Source organism: Megalops cyprinoides, chromosome 21 (genome assembly GCF_013368585.1).
Source record: "Megalops cyprinoides isolate fMegCyp1 chromosome 21, fMegCyp1.pri, whole genome shotgun sequence".
Lineage (NCBI taxonomy): Eukaryota > Metazoa > Chordata > Actinopteri > Elopiformes > Megalopidae > Megalops > Megalops cyprinoides.
The window spans coordinates 19,210,615-19,223,385 of record NC_050603.1 but is presented as its reverse complement, the minus strand read 5'-3'; the positions used below and the strand labels follow the sequence as shown (position 1 = coordinate 19,223,385).

The window sequence follows — 12,771 nt, the reverse complement described above, 5'->3', positions numbered from 1 at the left end:
CCAGCGTTAAATGACTGCACCTCACCTTTCCCCCAACCACGATTTGATTCCCTACTTCATGCATCTAACAGAAGAAAAAAGCTAAATCGTATAATGGGAAACAAGGATAAAGGGAGCAATGACATTATACTGTAAGAGGAATTTCTCTTCTATGCAGTGAGGATGTTTACCTCCAGTCGGGCGTGGAAATCGACAGTGCGATCAACTTCCTTTCATTATCCTATACACTTTTTGCCTTTCTCATTTTGGTATTAGTAAACTGTGGGCAGGCCTGCTGTGAAGGCCTTGCTGTGCAAAATGATGGATGCGTGACTCAGCTCAAGGAGCTGCACTGCTCCGCGCCACCTCTCCTGGCTGCGTGGTGGCAATTAATTGCCACGATAAAGCGATGCGAGCAGAACAAGGTCCTTCAGGGTTTTCTGGACTAAATCACACGGGCGAAATCCAACGGGACGCCGCGATGAAAATGTCAGAACTGTCTCTGGCAATTTCCAATCGTTTCGTAGGGGCTGATTAAAAATGCAACCAGTGGAGCTGATATTAGCTTCCCTGCAGAAGGACTGATTGGCCGACGTGGCCAACACTCCCTTTACTTGGCTGGTTTTCCATTTGTACAATTTTAGGTTCATTTTGAAAGTTAGATTTAGATTCATTAAACATGTAAAATAGATAAAGCAGGCCTGCGTGTGAGAGTATGCAGCGGGGGGCAAACATTAAAAGCACCGCATAGCCGAAATATGCTACTTAATCAGGTCAGCAAGGAAAATATTGATGTGTATTGTGATATCCATTAAAGTCACTCTTAAGAGCCGGTGCCATACAAGGATAGGCACTGCTGTGCTTTAATAAGCGGAGGTGCTTCTGGGCCTACATTTTTACCAGCTACAGTAATTGAAAGTTGGTGGGTCTGACAGCCAGGAAGGGTCTAGGGACGGAAACCATAACGACGCACTCATTCACTGAAATGCTAGGGTAGAGTGTCAGCATGGAATTACTTTGGTGGAACAGTAGGTATGGTAGAAGTGAATAGAATTGGCAATGGAAAGCTGGTGGATCCAGCAAGTTTAGTATGTTTATGACATGTAATTAAAACATGTAGCTGATCCATCTGTGCCAGCAAGAAATGGAATAAACCACATGCCTATCACTGCATTCATTATAGCACAGCTGATGCAAGTGTGGCTGTTTGGAGAAAACCACTGTGCTCAGCCCAAAAATGATTGTTGAGGGCAGGCAGGGCTGCTGACTTTTGTTGAAGGTGAAGACTATTCCAAAATCAAACAATTGGTATTCTTCCCTTCCCAATGAGTACAATGTTGTAAGACAATTGTCCATTGGGCTTCTCTCAAGCGTTTTCATCATATTGGTGATACTCTTAGGACTGGATTCAATCAAAAATTTTTATTGACTTTGATTCAGAATTAAATGCACGTTATGTTTCTCTCAACAAACACAGTCTGGCAAATACAGCAATCTTGGAAAATGATTAAAATACTGTTTTTCTATTTCTAAGTAACACTTGAATTTATTTACTGGTCAAAGCACATATGTTGATTGAATCCAGGCTTTGCTATTTCTAGACTTCCAAAACTGAATGAGGAGGGTGATGTTCCATGGCCCCTTTTTTAAAGGACATGTTACACAGACAATTGCACTGTTTTGAATGAAAGTTGATTGGATACAGATCTGTTATTAGAAACCCAGTAATTATGACAGTGGATCCTACATTACCACAAACAATTTTATTACATTAAACTATTACATCAGTTTCAAGTTGATATTATTGACAAATATTTTTAATATTATTGGGGGCAGATGAAGGCTGTCTTTTGTAGTGAGAATTACCTTAATCAACATAAACTCGATTTCCTATACTAGTCTTCAGATATGTATGATATAGAACATCAGAAAGTATTACAAAAAAACATAATTGAACAACAAAAATGTCACAAAAAAGTGCATGGGCACAAAACCGAGACATAAACATTTTGAATATGGAAATAAAACCAGTCAGCTATCACAAGATCAGCTAAAGAATCTGAAACTGAAAAGTCATGCATATGTATTATTCAATTCCAGACAGGAGCCTTAACATCTGACCACAGAAAATAATGAGATTTTCAGATCATTCCGCTGCAATTTATGCAGACCTGAAACAATCAGTTCCGCATAGGGAATTATCACTCTGTTCAAAGTAATGTATCTAAACTATCTGAAAAGTAAACCAAGGTGCCCCATCCACTGCAATTGAAATCCACAAAGCATTATGCAGCTTACACAATATCAAATCTGTACTATAAAATGGCTTCTGTAGTTTTCCAAGCACATTTTGGACCTACTATTACCAATTTATGGCATGACATGTAGCCAAATCTTCTACCCTACCTGAGTCAATGAACTGACCTGTAAAGATAATACTTAAAGAAAAAGACAAGACAAAAACCACGATTAAATGATAGCCAACACGGTTTTCGCAGAGGGAGGTCGTGCTTAACAAACCTCCTGGACTTCTTTGAGGAAGCTAAAGCATGTCTGGACTCAAACCAAGCTTATGATATTATCTATTTGGACTTTCAAAAGGCATTTGACAAAGTTCCGCACGGGATGCTCATATTGAAAATGAAATCTGCAGGAATTACAGGAGCTATCACTGAGTGGGTTCGAAGTTGGTTGTCTAATAGAAAGCAGACTGTAACTGTGGGAGGAATTGTATCAGAGCAGGGTCCTGTACGAAATGGAGTCCCACAGGGATCGTTGTTGGGGCCTTTGCTATTTCTTATATATATATATATATATATATATATATAAATGATCTTGATGCTGAGGTTAGTAGTAAAATAGTAAAATTTGCAGATGACACAAAACTAGGAGGTCTAGCCAACATTATAGAATCAACCAAGGTAATACAAGAAGACAAACAGCATCCAAAAGTGGGCAGATAACTGGCAGATGACATTAAATTTAGATAAATGTAAAGTCTTGCATGTGGGAAATAAGAACCTTAGACAAGACTACTTCATGGGTGGAAAAAAACTAGAATGTGCTCAATTTGAAAAAGACTTGGGAGTAGTAGTTGACCCAAGCTTAACAGGATTTAGGCAGTGTGCTGTAGCAGTAAAAAAAAAGGCCAACAGGATGCTGGGATATACAGCCAAAAGTATTGAGTATAAATCTAAAGAGGTTAAATTGAAAAATTATACAAGAGCAAGAGACTTAGGGGTGATTTAATTGAGGTATTTTAATTTATAAAAAGGAATCAATAAGGTTAACTATAATAGATTCTTTAGGGTGAGTTCAGTCTGTAAAACAAGAGGACATAAATGGAAACTAGTTAAGAGTAAGTTCTACACTGATATAAGGAAATATTATTTTACACAAAGAGTTATCAATACATGGAATAGGTTGCCAGGTCATGTAGTTGAGGCAGAGACCCTTGCTGTGTTCAAGTGCAGACTTGATGCAGTTTTGGATACTCTTTAATTAAGAAATGGCGAGCTTAGTTGGGCCGAATGGCCTGTTCTCGTCATCATATGTTCTTATGTTCACACCTATCTTTAGTTTGTGGATGTCAAAATAATATGCTAGACACACGCTTTAAGCTTTTAAAACAAGCTTTAAAAAGTCATCCCTGACACACTGGGTTGTAGTCTCTTGTTGCAGAAAAGGCAACAGAGTGAGATGGGCATTATTCTAGCATTCACTTAGTTTTGGCAAGAATTCCATAAATCACATTAAGATACTGTATTAATCATCTATTGCATTCATCACTATAGAGGGGATCATTTCACATCCATTATGACCCCAAAGAGACACTCAACAGAGCTTCCCACTATCACCCTTATTTGCAATGTTCACACTGCAGCCAATCATATTATAGGGGTCCCTAGATTACCAGAACCAATACGACAGAATAAATATGTGGATAATGTACTTATTTACTCATCATTCATTCCCTACAGTTCCCTAAAAATAACCACATTAATCAAAATTTAATCTTAAAATATGGAACGCCAAGTGGTCGTCGTTTTTTAGTTCTCCCAGCAGTTTATCCCAGTTAGGTTTTTTTATGTTGTATTATTAACTTTCCTCCTTCACATTTTGAATCTGTGCTGAAGCTTGAGGCTGCGTGGCAGGCATCCGCTGGACCATTTCTCGGAGTAGAGAAGTTATGTCCTGAAGAAGTGCCATCTCCTGCGCCTTCTCCACCCGCGCCTCCCTCCGTACCCTCTCCTCGTACTCCCGCTGCTCCAACAACCGAAGCCGTTCTTGCTCGTGGAATTGCTTGTCCATCTCACTGAACAGGTCCCTCATCTCTGCAAATACTCTTTCCGAGCGTGTCTGGTTCCTCTTCCTCCTCCGCTTAGGTGGAGAACGACACAACGACTCTAACAATAGCAACAAGAGCGACATTAGTTTAACAGTAGTTACAAAGCCAGCTAGCATTGTTAGCCATTATACATTACTCCTGTTGTGCACTGTATCATGCAAGTAGCTAGGCAACACGAATAAACACGAGCAATAAAGGTCAAATATAATCTTACCCGTACTTAAAACCGAATCGTTTATCGACACATCAATTTCATGGACTGGAATCCTTTCTTCAGTGTCGCTGTATGGCGTCTCGGGGAAACTCGAGGTAGATGGCGTTTCGGGGCAACTCGACATGGAAAGCGTCTCCGGGCTTCTTAAAGTGGAGGCCGTCTCCAGGGTTCCGACCAAAGCCTCGGGGTTCGTTGAGTGACTCGAACCCCATATAGCCTCGCACAAACTAAAATAGCACCATGTTTTGCGGTCGTTTCCACTCTGGCCATCGCGGTCAACGACCTGATGGTACTGCCTTTTGAGTGCTTTTAGTTTGCTGTTCACCTGCGCCTTGTTTCGGACTACACCGCGGTCACGTAGCCGGCTCGTAATTTGGTCATAAACAACCGAGTCTCTTGCCGTTCCTTGAATTTGTCTGACGATTTCGGTGTCGGCCCTTACCGACAGAAGTTCCCGAATCTCGTCGTGTCTCCAGTGAAACATTTTCGTTGGCGTCTTCTTGTAGATGACCCTTCTTCTTCACCATCGGATGTTTGTATCCTTCCGGTTTCGCGCCAGTCGCATGATATAAACGTCATCATCACCCCCACTCGCTCGCTGTGAATCCTCCGGACAATGACCTGCTCTGTTCACACATTATGGACTCAATCGGCCATACACAGACTTTGTACTTGTGAGCTGGCAGGGTAAAGTCTGTTTAATGTCCTGTCCAACTGATTAGGACATTTGCATTCTCACATACAGCTCCTCCGTAATATCTAGTTAAGTTCAGGGTTGCAGTGCATGTCTGAAAGGGGCTTAGACAATGAAAATTAAAAACATAAGATTCTGATCTACTGAAAACAGTATTTGTCTATATGAACAAGAAATAAGGAAGGACGAAACATTCATCATCTAGACCTGTACTTGACCTGAACATGTGCGTCAGTTTTTTTTTGTTTGTTTGTTTTTGCTCTAAACAACTATAGTTCATTCACTTTGTGTCTGAGATGAGAGAATCTAACCATGTGGGAGATGTGGACTTACGCTTAGTGTTCTTGACCGAATAAAGCCCTTATCACGACTGATCACATAACACTGTCGGATCAGGGCAGGGCTGGACTAGGACAAAAAATTGGCCCTGGCATTTTTGGCCCAGATGGTCCATCACAATCGGTCAGACACCACCCACCATGTAAAAAATAGAAAAAAAGTTTGTTTACATTTGAAGGGCCATAAAAAAGTTACTCAGTGTACCTTTAACATGTCCAGAACTGTTGGAATTCCCCGACAAAGATGTGCAAAAAGCTATTTTAAACAAAAAGCAATTTAAACAACACCATACTGGTAATATGTAAATAGTTGTTTATTCAATTAATGCATGGAGCTGTTCCATCTTATTTCATTTTATACTAACTATTCAGTTCATACAGATTTCAAGTATCCAAATATTGATGATGAATACTGCATAAGGTTTACACAGTTAATAGATCAACTTTTTGTTTTATATTAATGTTCAGAGAGGAGTAATAGTTAGCTCTTTGTATGTGATAGGGCAATTAAATCAATCACGTGCTTGTTCGTTTGGGGAGTTTGACCTAGGCCTACAGTTCATGCGCCTACCATGTGAAAGTGCATGCTCAATGGAAAGCAGCACCAAACAATTTCAACTTACTGTAGGTGAAGAGCTACCCCACAGATAGTAATAACAGTAATCCATACCATATATATCCTCATAGTTACCACCATACCTGACTGAAAATAAACATAGGAATTTTGTTGCCTGTTGTTGGAAATGAAAACTTTTTTTTTCCCTCTAGGCTAATACATAAGCAGGCATACATTTTAGCACAGTAGATCTACAGGTGTTGTATATTATAGTCTTTTCGCGCATCTTTATCAAGGGAACCCTTAGCCTAATAATTATTAATAATATTATGATGATACTATGTGGACCTAGGTCACTCACAGTAACGTGGGCTTAGTCAACGCGATGCTGACAAAATAACGTTAGCTAGTAAGCCGAAGTTGCGACTGCATTAGGGAACTATGCTAGCTTCAAAAACAATGCCAAATAGCTTATGCTGCGCTATTTAACATTGACTGACTGACTGGCCACCAGCAGTAGGTGACGGTCTCACTTTATGACAGCGTTACGATTATGTTACCTTACCTTATTATCATTGACATTAATTGAACTAATCATGGCATGGCACACATGCTCCCTCTCTGCGAGTCCCTGTTAATCATGAAGCCACTCCATGCTTACCGCTTCTACTACACTCTCCTCCTGCTCCTGCTCACTCTGTCCCTCGGCCCTGTCATGCTCACTCTGTCTCTCCTCGGCTTCCCTGTCACACGCCTGCTCCTCTGCCTGGCAGTGGCCGTGGCCAGCCACCTCCCCTACTTCAAGTTCCACCTGTTGCTGCACAATGTCGGGTAGGCTACTGTAGATGTTGAAGCTACTGCAGCCCCTGCAGCAAACATGTCTGTTATTTTTGCACATTTGGTGGCATCCACCTCTAGATTTTTATTATTATTATTATTATTATTATTATTATTATTATTATTATTTGGCCCGCAACTTCTCCGCACCCCCTTGCTCTTTTGTTTATACATTTTGACCCCCTCACATATCCACAGACTTTAGGCTCTGAGCCACGACATCTGACACGAGAGGACAGAGGGAGAGGGGTGGGGTCTAGTAAGAGATGTGATTGGGCCAGCCCAGTGTCAGTATAGAAAATGAGCCAATGGGCCGCTGTCCCTGCTTTATGGGCCGGTCGTTGGCCTTTTTTTTTATCAATAATTAAAAATGAACTTATATCTGCCCCAAGGTGCGTCGGGCCACCGGGAAAATGCTCGGTATGCCAGATTGCCAGTCCACCTCTGGATCAGGGTACACTGACTTCCCTCCACAGGAGGGTTGGGAGGGGGTTTGGAGTTCAGAAACAGTCACTTTACATTTTTTATTCACAATACTAACTTTCGCTGTGGTCAGCATTTCAGAGCCTTCATTGAAATTGATTCATTACATTAATCTCAAGCCCTCAGATGCTGACAACGATTATTTTAAACAATACTTACGTGCTACACTGTCAAAGAATATGAGTCGTTTACTTGAACGTCAGTTTGTAAACGTTACTGATTGTAAACATTGGTGCTTAGCTGGATATTTTATTCATGCATCTTTGGAAGGACTACAAAGGAGAACTCTCATATCCAGGCCTTTTAGCTCTGGCATTGAATGAATTTCTCTTTTGTTTTCTGATTTAGGACTACATTATTGCCATTTCTACATAAAATACTATTGGGAGGTCATTTCTTATCGTTCTTCCCTTAAGTTAGAGAAATCTGTCGGAGAAGCCAGGTACTGCGCTTTTGCGCACGTTTTTGTGTAACATTCTTATCTTCGTTCTGGGGGCATGACTGAAGCCAGAGAATTCGTGTTCTCTATCGGCCTCGTACAGAGTTCCCTCGCTGACAGTGCTTTATCAGCACCGATGCTATGGAAATAAATTTGGATTTATGAAATACAGCGGGCCGTAGATAACTGGTTATCGCGCAATGAAATTTGTCCGTTTCACTTCATTCTTAACTACTTATCGGTGCGCCGAAATGAATAGACCCTGAATTCCCCCGCGCAACAGCTAACCAGCCAGATCAAATCTCATTTTGAGAAATAAAGTGAGTCCTTAAGTTGCAACTTATTGCAAAAGGAAACTGAATGCACGAGGGAGTAAATGGATCGCGGAATGAGCACGGCAGTGGGGCAAATGGCGGTGTAAATGTCCTCATAACTAATAAAAGATGGAAGTTAGGGAGAACAATTGCCATACACAAAGAAATGTAATTATCAGTCACCATGCAAAATTTGCAAATGCATGTGTTAATAAGGGACTATAATAATATGATGAATTTTCTAATTAGCAGTTGCTTCTTTATTGCCACAGGTGGTCCCCGTTTTATGACACACTGGAAACTGGGATGTTGGGATTTTTTCCATGGCCTGGAAATCAATTTTAGCGCGATTTGTATGATAGAAATTTTTGTACATTTAAATGAACTTGCACATGAAATACAGTATCAGTATTCAACATTGTGACTGTTACTGTGTGACGGGGAATGACAGGGCATAAAGAACAGTAAAAACGAATCACGGTCTTCTTACAAGCGTTTATTTAGCTACGGGGTAAGCGAGACAGTGCACGTTCACAAAATAAGTACATCCTCCTAACAAGTTCACTTAATGAAAACAACAGCTTAAAATAATGAAGACAACACAACAACCTCTAAACGAAATTCTTTTTTCTCTCTTCAAGGTATTTTAACTTTGCTGTGGGTCGTATCTCGCAATCTCTAGCCTCTCTCTCTCTCGTTGTGAATCTGAGTCTTAAAGTGGCATTTGTCAGTCGTATAAGCGCCATCGGCGTGGATCGCCACAAATTGGATTGCCGCAAATTGTGGACTGCATGTACCTGTATTAAACTCTTCATCTCAGAACGTAAATGGCACTACACTGAAAATGCCAGAGAAAGACAATAACCCAATTTCCAATCAACTCAGATGGACTCGCAAGGCGCCCACTTGCCGTAGCTGAAATAGTTCTGATTTTAACGATCAAATGATTGGGGGATTTTTAATCAGCCTATAGGCCTACTCCTCTGTAGGTGCTAGTTGCACAGCAGGTGTCATCAAAACACACAGATTTAAATCAGTAAACGACATTCTGTGCGCGTCGTATTTTGTAAACAATAACAGAACAGTCCTATACTGCAATTCACTGTGAGTCAGTGTTTAAACAGGTGTGATTACTGTGTTTAACGAAAATCTCTACAGGTTGGACATTTCAAGCTAAATATTTACGTTAATGAGCCCGCTTCCTTACTGAAGAAAATTGCATCTAGCCTATTCGCACACACACACACACACACAAATAAATTACCCACAGCTAATTCACTTTATCTACATATTTACATCTGTCATATCTGTATCATGCACTGAACAACATCTAGAAACATTTGACAGGGTCATAACCAGTAGCATATTTGTTTAGGTTCTGATGTGATTTCTTGGTTAATTGGTATTCAGTTTCACAACTTCAAAACCTGAACCACATTTCCTGCAGGTTTTTGTTTTCTCTCAGTTTCATTAATTTTCTATTCAATTGTGGAATTGGTGTTATAGTAAGAAAAGGCCTTTTCTTTCTCGAGTGGAACTGACATGTACACCTAGCTAGAATGAAACAGCAACAGAGAGTTCACCCATGAAGGTTCTACAACTGCATACTGTAGCAATTTTTTTTTCTTATGCCCAAAACAGCCCACAATTTTAGATGCTACTTCTATATTTGAACTAGCCTTGTATATATTGATCAGCTTTGTGTGTTTTTCACATTTTCCTTGCCAACTGTACCATTGCCAAGATTACAGAAAGCGGATGCTGCAAGCTCCGGTGCCTGCAAACAGCTGTTTCACATATGCCAGTGGATTGATATGAACCAACACGGCCACCCTGGTTGAAACACTATTGACAGGTATGATTCCTCATGCGCCATCAGAGAAGGAAGAAACAACAAACACACCCTATGACCCCTGAAATGTACAGAGACAATATTAAAATTCTTCATGAGGCCCAATTTTCTTAAAGGTCCTACAGTATAAAAAAAAAAATTGCCCTAAACTCCTCATCGTTAGATCTCTCATAGATTTATTCTTGAAGTGGACATACAGTTAGCACTAGTGAAAATATTTCCTTCTTGCAAATTTATGTCAAATAAACTATTAATTCTGTGTTTATCTTTGCCTAGAAAAGCTCAGCTATCAAAATACGAAACTATATCTTTAGGTCTTAAATACAGGACACCTGGAGCACTTCTGCAGTATGTGTTGGATAAAACAATTGACATGAAATTTGTTCCAGTTCTTATTCAACTGGACCAAAAATGTTGATACTGAAGACAATTTGTTCTTTGCTCTATCAAAGTATAATACCTGGTGTCACTAACTTTGAGTTATTTAAGGAATTTAAGCAAGTTTTAAGATATTGTTTATTGCACATACTCGCAATTTGTTCTATAGTGGAAAAAATGCACACTTGCTAAATCATTATAAACAATGGAGTAGATAGTTTGAGTGCCACAAGGAGAAAAAAACACACCATGGCAACATCAATCCAGGCAAAATCATTATAAATGATTATTTATGTGCTCCTTTTTTCATTTTTTATTTTTATAGAACAAAGCACAGGTGTTTGCGTTTTGACTCATGCCTTTGTGTTTTTGATATTATTCTTGACAAAAGGTGGGGAACTGAAACTGTACCAGTGGTTGTTGTTTTTTTAAGACTTAACAAAACTATACTAAAAAGGATATAGTTTTTTTTTTTCAAATACATTTCAGTTTAAATTCACAGACGACCACAGAGATGACGAATTAGTGAGGAGCAGTAGCTTGAAGCAATTCTCTCTAAAGCCTAAATTTTAAATATAAAGTGGTGATAGTGTTCTGTTACACTGCCATCCAATATGACACTTCAAAATTACGTGTCAGAGAGCTGTAGGCCACCGTGAGAGGGGACTTTGAGACATGTACACTCTGAGAATCCTTGTGATAATTCTGTCTCTAGTGTCAAAGGCATTATGAATATCGTTGATGCCATTGTGCAGTGGTGAATACCAGTTTTGTACATCAAATGTGCACAAACACAGCATTATTGACTGTAAGTGATAACTAATACTTCAGATTATAAAACACTTGCAGACCAGCCACATCAACTAATGATGTTGCTATTATGTGGCTTAATACATTGGTGATCATACCACAGTTTGCTTCCAGTACATCATCATTTAAGTGAAATGGTATAGATTTGAACATAAAATAGATTATAATGTATAATCCAATTCGGAATTATTATTTGTAGAAAATTATAGTTGGAGGTAACATTTGAATGCTACAAAATTGGACAGGTTTTCTGTTTTACACCTCTGCCATACATCAACATACATACTGTCCAAAGTTCAAAGAAATTTAAATGACATATTTGCATTTTTTTGTAGGCAAATCTGATTTTTATTTCATTTATTTTGTCCCTCTTCATAAAAAGAGACTTCAAAAATTAATATGCATTTTAATCAGGGTGGTATTTAGACTTCTCTGTGATTAGGTTATTCAAATCAACCCCATTGTGTGCTTTGTTCATTATACAGTCTAGTGGGCCTGCTGGAAACTTCCACTGTCAGTGTTAACAGTTTATATCCTGCCACAAAATTTCAATAACAGAACTCCACCTTAGAAGTGAATAATACGTATGTTTTAAAGTGTAATTATAGGCTCCAATGTTTTGTGTCAAGGCGGTGAGGGTAAGAAATTCTTACCTAATGTTATGGAACCTGTGTGTAGAACTGTATGGTATCTAGCTGGCAAAATCTTCGTTTGTCTAAATTTGAGCAATGCATACACGCTTTTGACAAAATTACACGCTGGGTCTCACTCGGATGGAAGGCTAACATGATTGGACCATTGTTGATCTCAATAGCCTATCCAATGAAACTGAGTATTTTAGTGACATTGTTGAATATGAACAAGGTAAAAGTGGTAGCGATGCCCAGCTAACAAAGTGTTCAGTGAGACTGTACTGCAGTACAGTGGCAACAAAGACTTCATCTTACAAACAGTAATAAGAGCAATAAGATCCTTATTTGCTCCTTTTGTAATTGTTTATAATATATAAGAATAGCAATATACTGTTATTTAACCACAATCAAACCAGATATGTAAAACACAAGTTGCATTTACACATGTAAGAACACTTTATGCTCATTTTTCACTTGCTTAAGGCCAGAAATGACCAGGTGCTGATTTTAGTTTGTTGTGGTGTCAGTGTCCCCTCGTTCATCACTCAATGACATGCAAATCAGGAAGAGGGGTGTTTTCTTGGTCCGAAAAATGCAAAGCAACTGGAAAAAATCCCAGAACTGTGCACCACTATTTACTCAAGTAATGGTATCTGGGTTTCCATCAGGTCTAATAAACTTTTATATAAACACCCTCATGTGTTAGACAGTTGAAAGAAAATTCTGTGCATTCCTGCTCAAGACAGGGAAAAAAATGTAACACCCACTTGAATGTGTGACTCACAATCAAAGGCCAAGTGCTTTGTGGTTGTGGTAAATCTGGGCCATTGTGTGTTTGTTTTGTGTTTGTTATCTATAAATACATCTGGCATATCTATAAATACAGACACAAATTAA

General features: G+C 39.3%; 1 protein-coding gene across 1 annotated transcript; it reads right to left on the bottom strand.

The window, feature by feature from the left end:
* Nucleotides 1-3,497: 3,497 nt before the first annotated feature.
* On the bottom strand, nt 3,498-5,089 carry LOC118769095. The gene is made up of 2 exons (XM_036516109.1): nt 4,542-5,089; nt 3,498-4,385 (listed from the first exon to the last, which is right to left on the bottom strand). The coding sequence occupies exons 1-2, from the start codon at nt 5,023-5,025 to the stop codon at nt 4,078-4,080; spliced, it is 792 nt and encodes a 263-aa protein (XP_036372002.1). The 5' UTR covers nt 5,026-5,089; the 3' UTR covers nt 3,498-4,077.
* Nucleotides 5,090-12,771: the final 7,682 nt, after the last annotated feature.